Raw genomic sequence first — 22878 nt, forward strand, 5'->3', positions numbered from 1 at the left:
TGGGACCTTTAAATTGTTGCCAGCTCGGTTAGATTCTGAGTAATATTACTCTTCGGATATTCCAGATTTTTTAATAGTTGGCTAAATTTTCTAACTTGTTATTTTCAGTAATCAAGCCGCAGTCGACCCACTGGGTGCTACCTGCCTCCGCACCAAGCAGCAGACTTAGAGACTTGCCAGTGAACAAAAATAATGAAGTGTCAGAAGTTGGTGATGGCCAGAAACATTTACTCCAGACAATTGCAAACAGTGGCTCAGACTGCTAAATGTGTGAAAAGGCAACAACTTTCTGACAAGGTGATAACTCCTTTTTTCTGCTATTCTTTTATTTTTGTTCCCAAGAATCTCTTTTCAAGTTTACAATTTTTTTGTGTATTTGAAATCCCATAACGGAAAATATATTTCAGAGGAAACCTTTAAGGTCAAACAATGTTTGAGGATGCTACCTCACTTAGTATATCATACTTGTGGATTCAGCTTTGGTGCAGTGCTTGTGGAGAGCCTTTAATAAAAAAACCGCCTGCTCTATTGGAAATGATTTAATACAGGGAATGTTTAAAAACTTGGTAACATCATCATTATGGTGCAGTAAATCATCTTGCCCGGAGGCAGCCAATTCATCTCAATTAATACTTAATAAGGAAACTACTCTGCTAAATGATACCAGCTCTGCATAAAGGGTGAAATGTCTTTCCAGGTAAAGCCCCAAATCTCCCTACATTTTCAATGGAGAAACAATACTGTACATCCGCCAGAGGCAGACACAGAGATCTATATTGGAGCTTTATTGGATGAAAGAGTGGGGGTTAAGTGAGGTGTGAGGGAAAGAAAGAAGAGAAGAGACAGAATTGGAAAGGTCAAGACAGCAGAGGAGGTGAGGAGAGTGGGAGGGTGAGGAGGAGGGGAGAGGTGAGAAAAGCGAAGGTGAAGAGGTGAGATGGGAGATGGAAGTGAAAAGTGAGGAGACAAGCAAAGGGGAAAAGGAGAGAGAGAAGAATGGAAAAGGGCAAAGAAGGAGAGGTGGGGAGGTGTTTGACAGGTGAAGATGTGAGGAGAAGAAAAGGAGAGGAAATTAGATTATACAAAGAGAGGTGACAGGCAGGGCAGATGAGGATGATGATGATGATGAAGTCAGGACGGAGGAAAAACCTACGATTTGAGTCCTGCGTTCTCCAGAGTGAGCTCCTCCAGACTGTTGGACTTGCTGACGGTGTGTAGAACTTGATCCACCACCTCCGACCCCTGACCAAACACAAAGAGCACGTGAACGTCTGACTGGAAGGTTCCGGCTCAGTGGAAGGATCCAGGCAGGAAGAGTGAAGCACAAGCAAACGAGACTTTAGTTGAAAGATCGGTTCATCTACAAGTAAAAGGCTGCAGATTTCACACTATGCAATTTTATGACATTGCTCTCATGTCCTTTCTGCTCAATAGCCTCATGATGAATTATAAATGAATTACAACTGGAACACGACCGACAGTATATCCAAAAACTGAATAGTATTTTTTAAATTCCCTGAAAACCTACTGTACTGTATATTCACAGTTGACTTGTTACCATAAACAAGAGGGTTTGATATAACTTTCTACATCTTTGTAGTTTAACTGGATATGACATGGACATGGGGCTGCAGAGAAAAAAAGGTCATGTAATTCATTAACATTGATTCAAATCTTTTTTCTTCTTTTTATTTTCTTGTAAGTTGGAGAGTTTTTTTCCTCTGTGAAAACAAACAAGCCCCGGGAGTAAAAACTAAATAAATGAAAAACTTGATCCTGGCACAAAAAAAAAAATTCTCATGCCTCTCAGGGCTTCTTTTCACACATGAAAAAAAAAATCCTGAAACCTAGAAAAAAAATGATCCCGGCCAAAAACAACACCAACCACAGGTTGATTTATTTCAGAATTTCAATCAAGTGTTCGTATTGTGCATGCACGCGAGGACGAACACGTGTGCACAGAGCCAGATTGAAAATATTAAATACTGTAGAAAATCAGCTTTGCCAGTGTTTTGTGAGGTTGCAAATGCGTTTCTCTCTTTGTCTGGATCCACGGAAACACATAATGCATTCTGGTGAGTATACACTTTAGTTTGTTGACAAGAAAATTGCAAATGACACCTTTAAAATTCAAATCAAGTTTTGGGGGGGCTTTGATGAGCAATGTTTTTAATCTAATGTCTTTCAAATTATATTTATCCGAGAAACTTTGTGAAGACTGTTTCATTGTAGTTCACCTTAGATGGATGCCACTAACTCTAATGCACACTATGAATTATTAAAGACTCACATCATCTTAAATAGGTACATACAACTTTGCTGAGGGTAACTTAACTCTGTGTCCTCTTTTGATCTTGCTCTTTTTTTCTACTTCATTTTCATTTAGTGTTTATGACTAGTTGACTTAGAAAATGCAAACTACTACTACAACCACTTGACAGCAACGACCCGACTAGACTGATGTTGATTCAATTTAATCTAAAACATTCAGGCTGGTAGAGGAAAAACTAAATAAAGAATATTGATTTATAGTTTACATCTGGCAAGAAGCTTTACAAGGTAGGAAGATAAAACGGATAGTTACTATGCGCATGTCTTTGCAGTACAGCTTGGTGAACCAGGTGTTGTATGCGATGGATGCCACAATCACCGCCAAGTCCCTGGAATAGAAAGAGAGACACACACACACACACATACTTCATATTAGAGATAAAATGCAAATGTTTAAATTAGCAAACTCCATCTGCTCAAAACCATTTGATGTCATTGATCCATAAATTCACATTATCGTAGGCCAAACTTTTTCTTTGCTCCTGCTTTGGTAAAAAAGCAGTTTATCATCATGACAGGGAGAACACTGTGGGCAGGGCTGCTCTCTAAAAGATGACTGATACTGCAGCCCCACTGAGGAAAAGCAGAGAAGAGAGAGAGAAAAAATAAAAACAGATGTAAGGATCGATGGCCGGGTCAGTGGATTATTCAATAAAACCACAGTCTGATCCCAGCTACAGACCTCAAATACTGCTACATCCACTGGTACATAAACAGACACAAAGCCCACAGACACAGCCGCCCGTGTGTGTGTCGGTGAGGTAGAAAGAGAAAAGTAAGAGAGAGAAACGAGGGAGAGAGAGTTTTAGAATCCTCCAAGGTCCAACTACAGCCACACTGCTGCTACACCTGCAATACATCATCTGACAAACAAGCAGCAGCACAGAGAGGGGGGGGGGGGGGGGGCCCACTGAGAAAGGGAATAAACCCAGAGAGAGAGAGAGAGAGAAAGGAGTGTGGAGAGACGGAGGTAAAAAAAAAATACAAAGAGAAGGAAAGAGAGAGGAGGAAAGAGTGTAATCCAGCCCAGGAGGGTCCTGTTGCCAGTAACAGCAGTAGCCGGGCCATTACAGTGGATCTCTGAGGAGTAAAATGGCTACAGGCTGTGTTCCTTTTTCATTACCATGCCAGCCATCAGACCAGTCCGTTCTGATGGTGCATGTGTGTGCGTGTGTGTGTGTGCGACTGTGTGCGTGTCAGCAGATGATGCGCACGTCAACATTCATCACCAGCGCTGCCTGTTGATTCCCGTTTTGACAGCAGGACATGTAATTGACCTCTATGATGTCTCACTCACTGATGCAGCGTGTTGGCGTTTCATGTGTCGCCTCCTACTTGTAACTGCATGAGGACATGTCTGCTTGGCGGCAGGTCAATCTGTCGCTGTGTGGTTCTTCACACTGATCAACTCAGGTTGGGTTGGATGTTAAAAAACAAATTGAGATTAGCTCTGTGGTAGATCCATGCTGCAGCTGCCCTACAAAGGCAAAGTGCAGTATCTGTACAAATGCCAAACTGAGAAAAACTGCTTTTTGTGTTTTTCATTGTCAGGTTTAAGCATCAAATTATGAATAACTACCAAGTCTGTAATTGATTAGATAAAGGTGGACTGAATTTAATGTATTTTGTAGTTTGTCTTTCTGACCAATTTTGACCGTTTTATGGCAGATACTGCACTTTGGCTTGGTATTAGCTACAGATCCGGCACTTTGCCTTGGTTTTACTCCAATGGAATTATAGAGTAAATTCTAGAATGTAGGGAGTACAGTACTCTTTGCAGATACTGCACTTTGCCTTGGTTTCACAGTGCTTTTTTGGATGGACAGCAAAATAAAAAGCTCAATAACTGTGGAAATTTTAGCAGTACCAATATCAAATTCTACCAGATTGAAGAGAATATGCCACACTTTTGATTGGTCAAAAACAAATGTGAAAAAATGCAGATACTGCACTTTGCCTTTGTAGGGCAGCATGGTTCAATGGTACCAATGGATGAACAACTGAACACAGCACAAGGAGCATCTTCCTACTCTCCATCCCTTCCTCCAACCAACCTCTGATACCACATACACTAGGTTTATTATAGGATTTTTTTCCCCCAAAAAAATAAAAATGTATGCATTTCTAAACAAAGTATTATAGTTGTTATTATTCTGCATTTTTTGGATCTAGGATAAAATGACTTTTATGGAACAGCTGGGTTTATGGTTGAGGGTGGAGTTAAATTCAGTTTAAAAGTATGAGAATAATAAAGCACAGTTTTATCACTATAGCTAAATTGTGCATTGCCATAGTGCTACAGAGACCATGCATACAAATTGGCTGCACAGGCTATGTTGTTAAAGACCCTATATTTCAATTCTGGCTCTTTTTCACGTGCACAGTATGAATGGAATTTTTCCAGCTGGTGCAAATGAAAGCATAACTTTGACATTTTGGTAGAAATTCTCATTTGTCCGCCTGCAGCGACTTAGATGAGGAGATTGATAGCATTCATATGTAACTACAATTAGCAGCTGGTTCCACAGACTGGAAGCAACGGGGGGAACAGCTTATCCTGGCTCTGTCCTCCACCTCTACATTCTCACAATTAGCAGACAACAGGCTGAGATAAGAGTGTGTCCTGAGGTGCTACCAGAGAAAACATCATAGGGTCATTCAAATCAAAGTCTCGCTCGGAGCATGAATGTGTTCAGGACCATTTCACAGCAACAAGCCTCTAAGATTATTAAAAAGCTTGTAGGAAAAGCAGAGTTAAGGTCACCGTGTGTCCAAAATAAACAGGGTTCTTCCTGAAGGGAGGATGAATATGCTCAGTAAATATCACGGCAATCTGCTCAGATTTCTTACAAACAAATGAAATTGCTTCTTGTAGTCGTAGACAAAAAGGTCAGCAGAGGTCACCAAGAACATGACTATTAACCCTGTGAGCACTATGAATATTTATAGCACTTTATGAAAATATGGTAGCCACAGAGAGGGGCATACTCTGACCTGACTGGTGGAAGCAGAGTAAAAAGGTCAGAGGGCACCAAAATCATTTCTATTCATCTTCTGTGGACCATTAATATTAATAAGACATTTCATAGCAAACTGACTGCTAGTTGGACCAACCATTGTCCCAGGTTGGAGGATGGTTGGACTTTTTGAGGCATACACACTGCAAAAACTCAAATATCTTACCAAGAATATTTGTCTTATTTCTAGCCAAAATGTCATTTCTATTCAAAACAAATCTCAGTATACTTAAAATAAGAAACATTGCATAAAAAGTAGCTTGTTTTTAGACAGTTTTTACTTCTTTAAAGCATATTTTCACTTGAAATAAGTAGAAAAATCTGATAGTGGAGCAAGTTTTTCTTCCTTTTTACAAGCACAAAAAACTTGCTTTCACTGGCAGATTGTTCTACTTATTTCAAGTGAATATTTGTTTGAAACAAGTGAAAATGATCTAAAAACAAGTTAATTTTTAGGTGATGAGTCTCATTTTAAAAGGTATAATATGTAGGAATTCCTCCCATCTAGCGGTGCGGTTGCATATCAGAACGTATTCTTGATGTTGCATTCACGTGAAATCTGGCAGACGTCAGACAGACAACAGACACTGCATGTAACAGGATTTAAACAAGCATCTATGTAAACAAGTGGTCCGCCAGCACGAGGCAAAACAATACAGGCCTGACAATATGTTGTCATGGTGATGTCGTATTGTTTACCTGACCCATGTTTTACCGTCTTTCTCTCGTTGAGTAAAATGACATCCGGTTGGTTTGCTGACGGCCGTCTGCCTGACTGCACCTGAATGCAACATCAGTGCCTCCGTCCTTCCTCACACTACACAGTGGTGACAGTTTTATCAGGCGCTACCTGGAAAACTTTCTCCCCGAGCCGACAGCTCCGCTGAGTTTCCGTGGTTATCTACGGTCACGCTGCCACTCAACATAAAAAATGGCGATGCAACATGGCCGCCTCGGTTCGGTGCGTCGCCCACTTATGTATTTGTAACGACTTGTAACAACTCATTCTAAGGTACGAGAAAGCTTTCATTTGTATGCGGGTGTGATTCGACTTCAGTGAAATATGTATTTATGAAAGAAATATTTGATTTTTGCTAATAAAAAGCCAAATAAGTTATATACTGGGGCTTTAAGTGGAAAGAGATTAGTTTTGACTAGAAATGTGACATTTTGACAAGAAAAAGGACAAATATTCTTGGAAAGATTTTGAGTTTGTGCGGTTGTGTAATGACTCGTGCGGTAGTGTAATGACTCACTGCTGCATGACTCCAGTGCTGAAACATTGACATGAGAGGCAGATGGTGGCACTGGGCTGTGGAGCTGCTGTCCTGCTCCAGTAACAGATACAACGTTGGACAGAAGTTGGCCACTCCAGCCTGACTAGTATGTGTATGTGTGTTTGTGTTTGTACACACAGGAGATTGTCAAGCCAAGAGGTGTCTGAAGAACTTCTTGGGGCGGCAAGGTGTGACATTTTCTCTCTCACACAAACAAACAAATATATGCAGGCCGAAATATTTTGACTAAAATTCACAGCTACACCCTCACACACAGACACACTCCCACACACACTCCTCTACAACACGGTGTCAACTTGCAGTGACAAGTCAGACCCAACAGAGACAGGCAGTGTGTGTGTGTGTGTGTCATTCAGAAAAAGCACAGGCAGAACTGAAGAAAACGAAACAGGAGAAATGCACAGGAAGTGGAGAACAAGAGGATGAGACAGAGCCAGAGAAAAAAGGTGTCTGCTTTCAGTCATGAGGAATGAGCCCTTGTTTGGACGGACAGCAGTCAGCAGAAAAAGCATCGCCCTGTCGCCCGCGGTAACGCTAGACGGGCTCAGTCGGGGATGGAGGGAATAGAAATGTGGAAGGACAAGTCAGGGAGAAGAGAGTAATGCACCACAGACAGTCTATGGCACATGGTCATGTAAAAGCCCACTCTGAGATCCTTTCCTAAGTCATTTGCACTTTGCTTTTTTTTTTTGCTTTTTTCGGGCATGGGGTGATTATTTTGTCAAATCTCTATTAATTTCAATTTGACACAGCCTCTCTAGAAAAGCAGGAAGAGAGTCTTTAGCACTGGCTTGTGGGCTCAAGGGAACAATATATTAATGGAAGATCGTAAAAAAAAAAACAGCACACGCAGGCAGCTTGTGACTCTGTTTATCACACACTGTATAAAATATTGGAGGAAAAACAACAGCGATGCAGTGATTTTAGCTCTCAATATGAAAGACATTAATATATTCATGAGTTGCTGCTGCAATCATGCTTCTATGAATGGCTTTTTGATTTACCAGCAGAGCAAGGCTTCAGCCCTGTGATGAGATATGCATTTTTAAGTGTGAACGTATCCTCTCCGGTCGGGACTGCTGTCACTACACACAGGAAAAGTGAGAGAGATTCCATGGGCCTCGGGGTTTTCTCAGGACAAAACATTCCTCAAACAATAGACAAGTAAGCTAGGCTGGATTCTACATTTGCATGTGTCAGCTGCCAAATCTTTTTTTTTTTATGAACGGCAGCGCTGGAACGACAAGCACGCTCTTCCTCAATGCGTCTAGGAAAGGAAACAGGGGACTTAAAAAAAAAGAAAGAGAGCGAGAGAGACAGTGGGGGGGTTGGAGGGGAAGACATATGGCATCTTACAGCTGTTTCTGAGCCTTGGATTCTGCCTCTGACAAGCAGATCATTCCCCTGCTCTATGATCTTCCCGAACTTGTAACAAAAGTGAACACAGATATAGGACACGGAGTAAAACCGCAGAGAGAACAAAGGACTAATGCACACAACAATTTCACCCAGGGAGGGTCTTGTTAGACAAATAGCCACTCTAATGTCGGATGAGACGAGGACTGACAGCTGAAGGGATTGCATTGTACCGTACTGGGGAAACGTCTTTGCGAAACAGCGAAACATAATGCAGAACGCATGCAGGGAGAAGAAACAACTTCCAAAAGTACAGAGCAGTCAGAAACTATCAGAACAATGATGCAGTTTTATTGTTTTGAGGTCCTCACTCCAGTGGATTTCCACAAAACAAGTTAGGTGATTAATTTCAGCTTCAGTTTAAATCAGCCAGATTTCAGTCCTGGTTTATTGACAACACCTGTGGTTATTGGTGGGAAACTGCAAAATGGATTTTAGTAATAAAGGTCGCTGGGTCCCATTCAAAATGGCATGTGCAAAACACCCCAAGCAGTAACTCTGTAAAAAAAAATGAATAGAAGAGCAGCTCATGTCTGTATCTGTTCACAGTGCAGCCAAATTCAGTGTAGACGAGGATGAAGTGCATCGCAAAAAGTCTTACTGCTACTGAATTCCTGATTAAGTTACACCAGTATAGCTTTACCACATACACATGCAGATCCATCATTACAAGTAACGATCTGCTTTGGGACTTTCAGTGCAATGTTCTTTAAAGCATCCGGATGAGCAGTCTTGAGATCCCAATGCAACAAAGCAGGTGTTTCAATGCAAACACACAGGAAGAAAATGAAGACGGCTCAGCAATACAGTGCTGGCAGTGCATCACCAAGCAGCATGCCAATTGTCTGCCGATGTCTACGGGTCACACACTGCCAGACATTGACAACATATAAATATAAAATATAATGAGTTTGTGTCCAATTACTTCCTGTCCCCTAAACGCCCCCTAAAGCTGATGTAAACAATGTCAGATTAATGCTGAAAGTCAGCACTTTAACACCATTATCATTGCTTCATTTCAAATCCAATGCACTGGAGCACACACTGTGTACTGCTGCAGTCTAAGTTTGGCACAAGTTAACTGTATCTGTAATGAGCCTGGGTGTAGTTAAGATGTCAGTAAACTATGTCACCTGCTGTCAAGATGGCTGAAATCCAGCAAGTTGAACTCTCTGTTGTCCTGAGAGTGGTAGATGGTATCAACATCCTGGAGCAGAGATGCAGGGCAAGAAAGAAAGAGAGGAGAGGAAAAGAAACAAACTATTACAGAGAGGATGCCAACATAATAAAAAAAAAATCCTAGTTTTTTGTTTTGTTTTTCTAGCTTTTGTTTTTCCAGTTGCACAAAAAGATAGGAGTTGCTTAAGGTCTAACAAGAGCACAACAGACAAAAGTGTTTTCTTTACAAAGTCTCCTCACCCACTGCACTTCTTCTTTGCAGCCTATCCCGTTGTAGTCACAAAGCGCTGCATAGGTCTCTGAAAAACCTCCTGAAAGATGGAAGAGAGAAGACAGCAAATCAATCCAAACCAGACCATGACGGATCAGCGATGGCAAGGAGAGAGTAAAAGCAAGGGTAAAGGACATGTGAAGGAGTGAGGAGGAGTAAAAAGGTGCGAGCCAAAGATGAAAGAGGAAGTCGGATGAGAGAGCAAGACAAAGATAGTAAAGCAGACAGACTGTGAGAAATTAGCTGTAAATATTGAGGTGAGATGAAAGTATTGCACCATGAAAGAGCTCGTCCCATAGATTAATGGGATTACCAGCAGAGAGGGAGTACATCCAGAAACTCTGCTCTTCTGACCCACTTAGGGATGAGTCTCCAAAATGATTTGGTCTGAATCAGTGAGGAAGGGAGTGGACGCAGACTCTGACACATGATGTGTGTGTGTGTGTGTGTGTGTGTGTGTGTGTGTGTGTGTGTGTGTGTGTGTGTGTGTGTGTGTGTGTGTGTGTGTGTGTGTGTGTGTGTGTGTGTGTGTGTGTATGCGTGTATTGTGCATTGAGAGTGGCAGACTTACCGCAGGTTTTCTGGGGCTCTAAAGACGATTCAGAGTTTGGTGAAAACTTGTGGCTTCCGTCGGTCAGGTCTCCCTCGGCCCGACAGATAGGAGGACTGAAAGAGAGAGTGAGGAGTTTCACACAGCAGCAATGCTAGCTCTGTAAAGCTGCACTTAGTCACAGCAGTGCTTCATGCTCAGTATGCTAACACACTCACAGTGCATGTTGATGTTAGGCAGAGGCCTACTGTTTGCTTAGCAGGTAGTTTACTTTAGCTGAGTGGCTAACATGCTAACATTTGGTAATTAGCTCTAAACACAAAACAGCTGAGGCTGATTGGATTTGATTTGGTTTCTTAGACTTTAGACATTTATTGTCCCTTTAGGGAAATTCTTTTTCACATGACCATTTACATTTCGTTTCACCAGATACATACAAACACACACAGATTACAACACATGGTTATCTTGGCCTCTTGTTAAGGGTCGCTATGACGGCCGGTATTAGGCTTCTGCCGAAGCGAGCCCTTCTGCACCTCAGTGCCCTGTATCTCCGTCCTGAGGGGAGGGGGATGAGGTAGGTGTTGAGTGGGTGTGTGATGTCCCGTTCTATTGAGATAGAGATGCGTGTGATGGACCTGTTGTGTAAATCTGATAGGTTTGGTGTGGGGAGCCCAATTATTTTGGAAGCTGTGGTGGTTATGCATGTGAGTTTGGCTTTGTTTTTGACAGATAACATGTTATAGAAGCAGATGGAACAGTATGTGAGAAGTGATTGGACCATGCTTTGATACAACAACAGAAGGAGGTGGGGGGCGACATAGAGTGCTTTCAGTTTACGGATGGCTGACAGTCTCTGATGGCTTCTTTTCTGGATGTCACTGGTGTGCTGGTTGAAGGTGAGTTGATTGTCCAATGTGACCCCGAGATATTTAAAACTGTCTATTATTTCCACTGTTTCGCTGTTGATGAGGATGGGGTGCTGAGGTGAGGGGGGGCTGATTACCAGTTCTTTTGTTTTGGTGACAATGAGATAGGTGTATGGTCGGGGCGAGACACTACAGGCAAAAACACTGTTTTTCATGCACTGATCAATTTTGAGATTCTGGGCTATTTTTCTTCCTTAACATGTATTCTTTCAGAAAAGTCCAAAGAAATGGTAGAACATCCATATTAATGTGGTTATTTTACTTCATTTTGTCTCTTTTGTTGGTAGATTTCTCCTAAATTCGCCAAAACTACTGTGACATATTGTGCTGTGTCTGTTATCTGATCCATGTCAGGTATCGTTGTAAAGCTCTCTCTCTCCTGAACAACGATGTAGCTAGGCTTCAAAAAATCTTAAATCATCATCATCTTAAAAGTATGATTTACATTAACAATCAACAGAATTTTACAGTGTAAGTCTTTAAAGGCCGTTTTCTCAAAATTAGTTTTTCCTCAGACTCTGAGCTAGAAATCTCCACTTCAGCAGCACTTACAGACACCAAACCTTCCAGTTTTATTCCTGTCTATATTCTGAAGGTTTTTACAGAGGGGATTGTTGATATATCATTCAAAGCCTGATTTATACAACATTTTATCCCTAAAAACATGGCAAAATTGTATTTTTTTAGGGCTGGTGACAGTATTTTCTCATTTACAAAGTGATAAAAAGAGATATCCAAAATCCCCTCTGTAAAACTAAAAGAAGAATTTTGAAAGGGGCTTTATCCATTTTTCAGATTTTGGTTCTGGAAATACAAATTAGCGCATATTTCATTAGATATTGCCTCATTTACATATTTAAACATAAAATTTGACAAAACTTGTAATACAAAAAATATTTGTCTTAATGTAAGTGATACATTTTCATGGTGATATCTGTTATTTAATTTTTTTCCCCGCTATTCACCTGTAGTGTCTCCCCTTAAAGTATAATCAAATGAAAGTTGAGACATGGTTATGGCTTTTGATGAAAGTTAAAACACCAAAGTGATAATCCTGAGGAGAACATCAGCCTGTGCACAAAACATCATAACATTTCATTCAGAACCTGAAATAAAAAAAAAACCTCATGCTGAGCTTTTCAAAGGATGAATCAAAATCTCAAATCTAATGTCCAGCTGTTTTTCAATCACACTGAGGTTGAACTACAAAAATGTGCTCATTCAGTTATTTATTTGTACAACTGCTGTACTGCCACTGTCAGTTTGTTCTGTGCTCCTTGTGTGTTTGTAATGTGGATGTGCCCTTTAAATTGCCTCCAGGGGAGAAAGAAAGATTTTGGAATTGAATCCCCCAGACTAGTGGACTGAGCCCTTGTGAAACCTGGCTGTAATGTCAAGTCGGTGATTGGTGTTGGACTGGCAAGGCGATGAAATGCACCATGAAAAAGTCTTAAAACCTAAATGTGATTCCTATAATATTTGCACGCTGAACAGATTGTCTTGCAGTCTGCAGAAAATCGGCTTGAGGCCCCTTGAGGACTGAGTGACTTGCGGATTTGGAGCCCACAGCACTCACAGACTTCATGTGAAAGTGAGGCAAACTCAGGACATTTGGATTTGGCCGAGGTGCCTCCCCGGGGAGGGGAGGGAGCAGTCACAGAAGGGGGGAAACTGAGAGAGACACATGACGCAAATGCTACGTGAAATGAGAGAAACCGGTTGATGCTGGAGTTCTGAAGACAACTGGAAGTTATTGTAGTTTATTGGCTCGTAGATTTGGCCCATCAGCACGTTCAGCAGTGGCTGTGACACAGCAAATGGCAATTAAGGTGTTTGAAGTAGCAAAATGCTGTGATTTTTTTATACCGAGTATGGGCTCTATGCACAGCTCCACTACTTCCTGAACTTAATGCTGCTCCTTTGTTTCCTGTCTCACATTATTGGACAAACTGATTATTCTAGGTGTGTCTGATCATTGTGACTACTCAGACACACCTGGATTAATCAGTTTGTCCAATTATAATAAGACAGGAAACAAAGGAGCAGCATCAAAGGATAAAAACTGTTTTTTACAATCTGGACCTTATTTCTAGCATAAAATACGATCATTTACTCACCCAGATAATTTTGGTGTCATTACAAGTCGTTCCGACGAAATTAGATCCAGCCGAGAGCCACGTATATCCGTATAATGCGAGTCTATCAGGCACCGGAATGCAGCCTCTAAATAACACATTATCCGCTACGAAACTCATTATATGCTAGTGCTATTCCCCTCTGAGTCCGGGGTCTGTAGGTTGACCTGCTGACCTCTGCCCGGCTCATTCTGATAATAATCATTCCACTTCGGCATTCGGGCCCATTTTTAGCGCAACTAGCCAGAGCTTTAGTGAGTCCAGGTTGAGGAGAGGAAGCCTGTGGAAACTGAACTTCGTCCAGCTGCTCATTTTGTTCTGACAAGTCAGAAACACGCAGAAACGGACCGTAGCATTAGTGGTACTGTAGCAACAAGCTGCGCCGCACCGTGGTCGGAGATGACATCATCCAGGTCAGAGGTCAGTAGGTCAACCTACAGACCCCGAGTGTTAATAACAGCTAACCCCGGACTCAGAGGGGAATAGCACTAGCGTATCATAACAAAATATTGGTGAAATGAACAAGTTTCGTGGCAGATAATGTGTTATTTAGAGGCTGCATTCTGCTGCCCCATGTACTCGGATTATATACGCGGCTCTTGGCTGGATCTAATTTCGTCGGAACGACTTGTAATGACACCAGAGTTATCTGGGTGAGTAAATGATCGTATTTTATGCTAGAAATAAGGTCCAGAATGTAAAAAACGGTAATTATCCTTTAAGTTCAGGAAGTAGTGGAGCTGTGCATAGAGCCCATTGCAGCTTCAGAGTACAGAAGCCCGAACCAAAACATCAGAAATATGATCTCAAGCTGGGTTCAATAAAGGCTGGCACAAGCGCTCACCGCAACTTCAGTGTGTCAAGTGCTAGATAATGATAGCACGCAGCCTTAGCAACATTAACTTAAAGGCAACCAAGGTTAAGACAGCGCAGCTGCCTCCACACTGTCTGAGGGGGAGGCCACTATACCAGACTATAAAAACTGCACTAAAGAAAATATCATGGGATCAACTAAGTCATTAGTAAGTATCCTCTGGACACCATGAATGCCTGTACAAAATTTTTTAGGCCGATCCATATTTCCGTCTGGCCCCAGAGATATATCAGACAGGAGAGTGAAACTGCCATCTGTGGAGCCATGCTGAGGCCGTATCATGTCTATTTTTTTAGGAATAGACACTCACCACGATTTTTGAGGAGAGGTGTTGTTATTGAGCCTCCGGTCCCAATGACAGTTTGGGGAAAATGAGGTTGGTAAATATTATACTTTCCCTTCCCTCAGCTCCTTCTGCTGCTGCTGTAGTGCCCTTAAGCAAAGACAGTGAACTCCCAGCTGCTTAAGTGGAGCACTCAATTGCCCAAGAGACAGTGCAGTGATACAAGGCTGCTCCCAGGTGTGCGTGTGATTAAATGAGTATGACCCTCCCAACTCCCTGCGAGCGCACACCCTGCAAAATAAAAATACACTCACGCAACTTCCAGCAATAGTGAAAAGCTGCCAAAAGAGCTTGAGCTAAAATTAGCCTTTGCCAACTAAACAAAATTGAATTGCATAATAGTCTTAAAATGACAACACTGTCTTATATGAATTGGCAAGATACTAATTCGTAGCACTAGACTGTTTTCTTTTTTCAAACTTTTTTTTGTAATGATTGTGGCTGCTTACAGGGATAGTTCAACATTTTGGCAAATTGGACCATTGCCATAATCGCTATAGTCATACAGTAGCAGTAGGTTTGTTACCTTTATTTGTCCGTGCAAGCTATTTTTAGAACGGCGGAGCAGAGCCACAAGCTACTCAGAGCTACGCTACAGAGGCTGATGGGATTTCTTGGTTTTCCTCATCAAACTCATCAAATACACAATCCAACAACTCCAAAACGCTCTGGTGGACAAGTTGTGACCTGCACATTCACCACGCTATGAGATAATAATGGAACGTTACGAAATGGAGCAGTTTTCGAGGTAGTCTGCTTGCTGAAAAACTGTCTCTGAAGGCAACGCACATCAGCAGTTTTGCATGAATTTACCTCTAAAACAACTCTGTCTGGTAACGTTCTGTTATTATCTCATAGTGTGGTGAATGTGCAGGTCACAACTTGTCCATGAGAGCGTCTTGGAGTTGTTGGATTGTGTATTTAATGAGTTTTATGAGGAAAACCAAGAAATCCCATGAGCCTCCGTAGCATAGCTCTGAGCAGCTCACAGTTCTGCTCCACCGTTCTAAAAATAGCTTGCACCGACAAATAAAGGTAACAAACCTACTGCTATGACTATAGCGATTATGGCAATGGGCCAATTTGCCAAAATGTTGAACTATCCCTTTAAGTATTGGGATGTTCAGTGAATGTGTGCAAGGTTGACTCTGCATGTGGACAAATGATACACCAAGTGTAAAATTGCGTCCTTGGAATTCAGTTTGAAGCTACTGTACTGTGCTATTGCAAATCATAAAAGAAGTAGCGCACTCCTCGGTTTTCTGATTGCTCTACTAATTTTTTTTCCAAAGCAAAAAACATCCAGTAAGCAGAAAAGAGTCCGCACAAAGTAAATACTGTGTTTGTACATAATACTGTGCTGTACCTGCTTTGGCTTTTTGATAGGATTACACCGCTATACTGTTGCATTCACACACACACCATCCTTAATCCCATTTGTCAACAAATCACACACAACACCTCGCCACATCCGTGACCTTAATCCCCCACCTCATCTCCACAATCATCATCCGCCCCTGGAGCGCAAGCGTACGTGCACGTTGTCTTGATACTATCTGCATTATGTGCTTCAATGCGGCGGCACCAATCAGTTACAAGGCTGCACGATCAAACCCACAACAACTTCCCTCCTTCTGCCCCCCCCCCCTCTCCTCTCTTTATTCTGTTTAAATGTCCTCACTGGAAGCAATCATCCGGCGTGGCTCTAATGGAAAAGAGCCATTCTGAAAGATGATAGAGTGCGGAGATAGCCTTGTGCAGGTCAATAGCCGGAGCAGAGTCAATCCCGATGCTCTTAGAAATTTTAGATGAGGGAATACACTCTGTGTCTTGCCTGCCTGCTCCCCTTAATGTCCACATGACCATGGCACGAGAAAAAAAACTTGAGTCAAACTCTGTGTACAAGTGGCTGTCTGACTGGAGGCCTGGCTCTACTGCCCGGTCAGTGACTGTCTGTGCTGCTGCTTGCTGCTTTCACTGCATAAACTGCTTTGGGAAAGAAAAAAAAAAAGAAAAAAAAAGTGTCAACACAATGCCTTCAGGTAACAGCCTACTCAGTGTCAGCTGGCCGATTTAATCCCGGTGATTGCTGGGTGTTAAAGTCTACCGTGACACACAAATGGGCTGGATGCAAACTACAGCGTTACAGTACAACAATGCATTTGGCTGCTGAGGAGGGAAAGCGCCCCTGAAAGTGAAGCTGCCAACTTGCCAAAACGGTGTCGAGAGCTGTTAGCGTCGGCCAACTTGTCTTCTCTCCTCAGCACGGACAAAACAAAACTAGAAAGACTCGTTCCCCTGCTCGCGGCGAAGCGAAGTGGGGCGGGGGGGCTCGGCGATGCTTACGCATAAATGGAGTTGTTGAAGACTCGGGAGAGGGCGTAGTTGATGTGGCTGGCCACGTGATCCAGCTGCTCCTGGCTCTGCAGCCTCAGAGAGTAGGTGGTCTTGTCCGTGTCGATGACAACCTGTATCATATGGACATGAGTTTGACATGAGTTTTTCCATTATAATACTTTGCAACCAACGCTGGCAGGGAGAAGATGGCAAAAGAAAAATGTCCTCACCTGGTGCTCTGGGTAGGTGTTCATTGCTCTGATTTCCAGGAAGTTGAAGGTGACCTCCATCTGAAGACAGCACAGAACACCACTCATTTCATCTTTACAAGATAATTACTGTACATCTCCTTAAAATTTGGTTTTTGCCCATTTTGATCGAACAATATTGTACTCTCCAAGGTAATTGCTGAGATCTGGTAATGAACACCTCAAAGAGGTCAGATGAGGCAAGAAGCATGAGCGATCAATCAGAAAAGCCTTTGGTTTACTTTAAATAGGAGAGAAGCTCTACAGTAACAGCCAAACTTTAACAGTAGAGGAACCAGCCTTGTGGCTTTGATAAAATTCTGATATATCAAATTAAATTGTGAGAGGAAGGTTATTTGCAATGGAAACACTGACAAAAACCAGACAAACATGACACTGGAAATGGTAACAACGAGGCTGTGCAACAGGAACAGTGCTGTAACAGTAATTCTGAACATGTCTCTGGTGATTAATGGAGCTGACATAAAGAACAACTGCCAGGTAGGGCTGGGTGACTTGAATCAATATCATCATTATTTCAAACAACTTAATCGATCATGAATTATGATAGTTTGGTTTGGTGTTTTTTGTGTGTGTGTTTTATTCTAAACCATCTTCCTATTTGCAATGTGATTGTGCTCCAAACGATTAAACAAACTGTTGGTGACATTCAGTTGCTATTCACGTCGCATTCTCTTCACTGTCTGGTAGTCGTGACTGATGAGACCGAATCTGTCTGTGTGTCTGTTTCTGCAGACTACAACAGAACGCTGGAGTTTGTTTGTTTTGTTTGTTTTGAACTAAAAGCAGCTTTTCTTCAAGTCTGTTTCAGTGACTCAAAAACTCCAGAGTGCTTTGGACATCAGGTGTAAGTGTGAAAGAAATTTCAAAACTAAGATGTGTTGGTGTGGACATACATATCTGTATCTTCTATCTCCAGATTCATTTTGACTTCTAACCTAACACAAGGTTGAATTTTCTTAAGGGAACAGTTCATGAGTTCATTGAGGAAAATATCAACCAAATAAACAGACATAAGCAACATTACCATGGTGAGGGTTTTTAGGGACAATTTTTATTTTTCGGTTAATTGCTCAACCATACTGCTGAGCAGGGAATCATTTCAGATGCACATTCTGCCAGCCACATAATGACAGACCAACTGGAAACCACGCTGCCGTTCTAATGGGGCAGATGTTTATGTCTGGAGCCTTTGATTTGATCGCTGGTGTTACTTTCCTTGTTGGACTTTTGTTGTAGTGACGTTTCAGCTATCCCAGATCTCAGGAATTATTCTGATTCATACATTTTCATCACGACTCACAAAATGATGGAAAAACCACACATAAGAAAGAACCTGCAGAAATAGATTAACATTTTGGTTTGAAGTGCTCCTGCTTAATACTTTCTGGTCTAGAGTTGGATGAGAAAATTGATGCCTCTCACTTGTCTCAGTTGATGGATATGAAGTTACAGCCAGCAGCCAGATAGCTTAGCTTTGCAGGAAAGCTTGAAAACAGAGGGCGAGAGCTAACCTGGCTCTTTCTAAAGGATAATTAAATCAGACTACCAGCATCTCCGAAGCTCACTAATTAGCACATTACAGCTTGTTTGTCTAATCGGCACAAAAAACCAAAAGTGTAAAACCATAATAAGCCGAGTCAGCCAGCTGCTGGCTCGCATCGATCTTCTCATCCAACTTTCAGCAAGACAGCAAATTGCCAAAATTTCTAAGTACCGCTTGCAACAACTAGTTTTATGCCACCTGTCACCTCATCGTATTCATTGTAATCATTACCATGACTCATATCATCCTAAACCATCATCAGCGCAGTCATCATCATTATCTCCTCTCTCCTGCTCTAAAAGTCGACTTCTACTCTGTCACATCTCTTGCACATTACCATGAGATCAAGGCTGGCAAGTGAAAGCCATAAAATTTCACTGAGAGCGGGAGAACATTTACCTTGGTGGGCACTTTGACAGCAAAGAGATACAGTCTCCATGTTGCCAGGACCTGAGGGGAGAACACATTCATTTTTCTGTCACAGGAGCAGGAAATGCAAAATGCAAATCACAGCAAAAAATAGCACAGCACAAACAGCCTGTAAAAGAGAGCAAATCATCACTGCAGTTCATCCCAATGGCTCGTAAGTCATGGTAAGCACTCCAGACATTAGCAAGCTAATGATGATAGCGCTGTGTGAGCACGTGTGTGTGTGTGTGTGTGTGTGTGTGTGTGTGTGTGTGTGTGTGTGTGTGTGTGTGTGTGTGTGTGTGTGTGTGTGTGTGTGTGTGTGTGTGTGTGTGTGTGTGTGTGTGAAAAAGCAATATTTTGGCGACATTCTGAGTCATATGACAGTCCGATTTATAGCACTGAAGTTGTGTTGATGGAACTAAGTAGCACTTATTCAACAGATGCCTCATTGCATCTAATGCAAAGATAAAGATGGAGGAGGAGGGGGAGGAGGGAGGGGGACAAAGAGGACAAAGAAGATGGGAAGAGTGAGCAAAAAAAGAGAGAGGTGTGCTTTCACCAAAAAGAAGGCATTACCATTTAAAAGTATCTGGGGGGGAAACGTAAGAGACGGTAAAATGTGAATATATTCACATCTGCCTATGTAATTAATCTCATTCATAATTCAAAAATCCATAATTAGCATACCCCATGCATGCACTGTGCATCTCTATCCCTCCTCAACTCTCTCTCTCTCTCTTCTTGCCCACACTTTCTCTTTGCTCTTTTTCAGCTGCTTCTCAAATCCCATTCCTGGCTTGTCCATAATTCCCTCCCTTGCATCCTGTCATTCCTCTGATTTCTCTCTTCATCACCATGGAAATCTGTTCATTTTCCCCTCCATCTTCTTCCTTAATCCCTAATCCCTCCATCTCCCCCCTCCTCCCATGTGTGCCACAGTGCCCTGTCTGGTGTGCTCTCCGCCTTAACACCTCGCTCCATCCCCTCCTGCCCTCCCCACCTCCCCAACTCCCCAACTCCCCTGTCTCCCTTCCCGTTTCAGTTTTTCTATTCTTTTTCTGCTCTGTCGCTTTCAATTCCTCAAGGCCTCTCTGTGCTGAATGGCTAATGGCGCCCCGCTGAGTGGCGGCGAGAGGAAGAAAGAAAACGAAACATACAAAGAGAGAGGGAGGGAGAGGGAGATAGAGAAGGCAATAGAAGGACAGACACCAGATTTGCCTCCTGATAATAAAGTCTTCAGATTCCCCCCTCCAACTATTACTTTGCCAACCGGCGGCAAAACTATGGCCTCACAGATCAGCCCTGTGTCTTAACTATGCAGACATACATAACAGACTCCCACAGCGAAGAGATGGAGGATGAGGAGGGATGAAAACAAGAGACTAAAAAAGGAGGAGACATAATGATACCCCCACCGAGGAGGAAAAAAAAAATCTCTGCGCTAAGCTGATGCAGGGGCCTTCGCAGGAGATGGTTAGTCCAATCTCCACTCCTTGACAAGTTTGAAAACTCTGTTATATAAATCCAGTAAAGGATTGAGCGGGTGGGATGGGTGTGATGGGACCCTGAGGCAAAAGAGGAAAAAAACATGACATGAGATATACCGTATAGATATACAGTATATATAGAGTGAGAATGAAAGACGGAGGCATCCTCGTAACCTGGCAGAAGGTCTCATCATGTAAACAGAGGCATCAATAATGCAGACTCTCTGACGGGAGCCGACCTGATCCTCCCATGCTGAACATGGCCCATCGCACAGAGTTTCTTCTCTCCTGATATATCATTTACAGCCCATTGAGGTATCATTAGAGACGATCAATACTCCTGTTATTTTTTGTCTACTTGGTTGGGATGTGTGCAGTGGTGAAGGGAAAATCCTAAGTGTTTAATCCATTGCAACAGTGTCCCCCACCCTTTCAAACTTAAAAGCTCCCTCACTACAGCTTCCCTGTGCCCAATTATCCCCCATAAGATCAAGAGGCTGTAAAAGTCGTTAGCTGGCTTCTCACTTTCTTTGCTGTTTCAACATTTATTTTGTGATTCTGCCAAACTTGTGTACTGCTGGATGTTACCTTCTTAAAAAGGTATAATATGTAGGAATTCCCCCCATCTAGCGGTGCAGTTGCATATCTGAACGTATTCTTGATGTTGCATTCATGTGAAATCGGGCAGACGTCAGACAGACAACAGACGCTGCATGTAACAGGATAAACAAGTGTCTATGTAAACAAGTGGTCCGCCAGCACGAGGCAAAACAATACAGGCGTGACAATATGTTGTCATGGTGATGTCGTATTGTTTACCTGACCCACGTTTTACCGTCTTTCTCTCGTTTGCCGACGGCCGTCTGCCTGACTGCACCTGAATGCAACATCAGTGCCTCCGTCCTTCCTCACACTACACAGTGGTGACAGTTTTAACAGGCGCTACCTGGAAAACTTTCTCCCCGAGCCGACAGCTCCGCTGAGTTTCTATGGTTACCTACAGTCACGCTGACACTCAATGTAAAAAATGGCAATTCAACATGGCCGCCTCGGTTCGGTGCGCCCCCCCTTGTGTATTTGTAACGACTTGTAACAACTCATTCTAAGGTACGAGAAAGCTTTCATTTGATTGAGGGTGTGATTCGACTTCAGTGAAATACGTATTTATGAAAGCAATATTTGATTTTTGCTAATAAAAAGCCCAATAAGTTACATACTGGGGCTTTAAACCTGGGTCTGAAATGTGTTTGTTTGTGGGGAGAATCCATTGGTTTGTTTTGATGTTTACAGAGTTTGCTCAGATTCTTCTTGTTGTTTTCAGAGGCCAACGGAGTGAGGAATCTTTATGATCACATAGCATTAGCTGCCTGTGCACGTTCTCCAGCCCTGCATGTTGTAGCTGGAGAGCAGTGGAGATCTGACTGACAGCTAACATTAGAAAATAGAGTAAAACAGTCCTGCAGTTTTACTTTAAAGGAGGTGCATGAGTATCTTCATAGACCAGGGACTCCAAACTCAGCAGCAGCACGTTGTCCTTTCAGGAACTTAGTGTCCTAGATACTTGTTGTTAGATAGTTAGAGCAGTGGTTTCCAGACTATGGACTATACAGCCCACCAGTGGCCACAAAGGCATCACAGCTGGGACAATACATTGTTTGCTGAACAGCATAATGAGGAAAAAAGAAAATAATAATAATTTAAATGATTTTTCAAAAATGTTTTAGAACCTTTAATCTCAAAAAAGTTTTAAAGTCTATCACTGTGGGAACTGTGGAGCTTCCTACATATTTCCCCTGCTTTCAGTTCAGTCCTGAATGTGATCATTATAATCAAAGATCCCACATTTCTTCTTCTCCAGTGCTTTAACTGAAGTGTTGATAACCTAATAATCCGCTCTCAGGAGTCAGTGAGCCTCTCTTGTGATTGGTTGGCTGATGCCGCTCTGACTGAATATAGGGAATTAATTAATTAATTAAAAAAACATCACAGATTGCAGCAGATAGGATACATTGCCATAATCGCTATAGCAGTAGGTTCGTTATCTTTATTAATCAGTGCGAGCTGTTTTTAGATCGGCCGAGCAGAGCGGTGAGCTGCTCAGAGCTACGCTACGGACGCTAATGGGATTTCTTGGTTTCCCTCATCAAACTCATCAAATACACAATCCAACAACTCCAAAACGCTCTGGTGGTAACAAAACGTTACCAGACAAGAGTTGTTTTAGAGGTAAATACATGCAGAATCGCTGATGCGCATTGCCTTCAGAGGCAGTTTTTCAGGAAGCAGTCTCTGCATTTGCCTCGAAAACAACTCCGTCTTGTAACGTTCTGTTATTATCTCATTGCATGGTGAATGTGCAGGTCACAACTTGTCCACTAGAGCTTTTTGGAGTTGTTGGATTGTGTATTTGATGAGTTTGATGAGGGAAAACAAGAAATCCCATTAGCCTCCGTAGCATGGCTCTGAGCAGCTCACGGCTCTGCTC

General features: G+C 42.3%; 1 protein-coding gene across 9 annotated transcripts in view; it reads right to left on the reverse strand.

Moving 5' to 3' along the window:
- Nucleotides 1–22878, reverse strand: part of carmil3 (capping protein regulator and myosin 1 linker 3) — a 108971-nt gene that overhangs the window by 69694 nt on the left and 16399 nt on the right. For all 9 annotated transcript variants that reach the window (XM_085804912.1, XM_085804911.1, XM_085804910.1 and 6 more), the window contains exons 3-10: nt 18895–18945; nt 16911–16970; nt 16690–16811; nt 10084–10178; nt 9482–9552; nt 9196–9269; nt 2585–2660; nt 1154–1242 (exon numbers count right to left, since the gene is read on the reverse strand). In XM_085804912.1, the coding sequence (XP_085661038.1) occupies nt 1154–1242; nt 2585–2660; nt 9196–9269; nt 9482–9552; nt 10084–10178; nt 16690–16811; nt 16911–16970; nt 18895–18945 (638 nt within the window). The remainder of the gene's footprint in view (nt 1–1153; nt 1243–2584; nt 2661–9195; nt 9270–9481; nt 9553–10083; nt 10179–16689; nt 16812–16910; nt 16971–18894; nt 18946–22878) is intronic.

Source organism: Trachurus japonicus, chromosome 17, assembly GCF_045865225.1.
Source record: "Trachurus japonicus isolate A0001 chromosome 17, Traja_1.0".
NCBI lineage: Eukaryota > Metazoa > Chordata > Actinopteri > Carangiformes > Carangidae > Trachurus > Trachurus japonicus.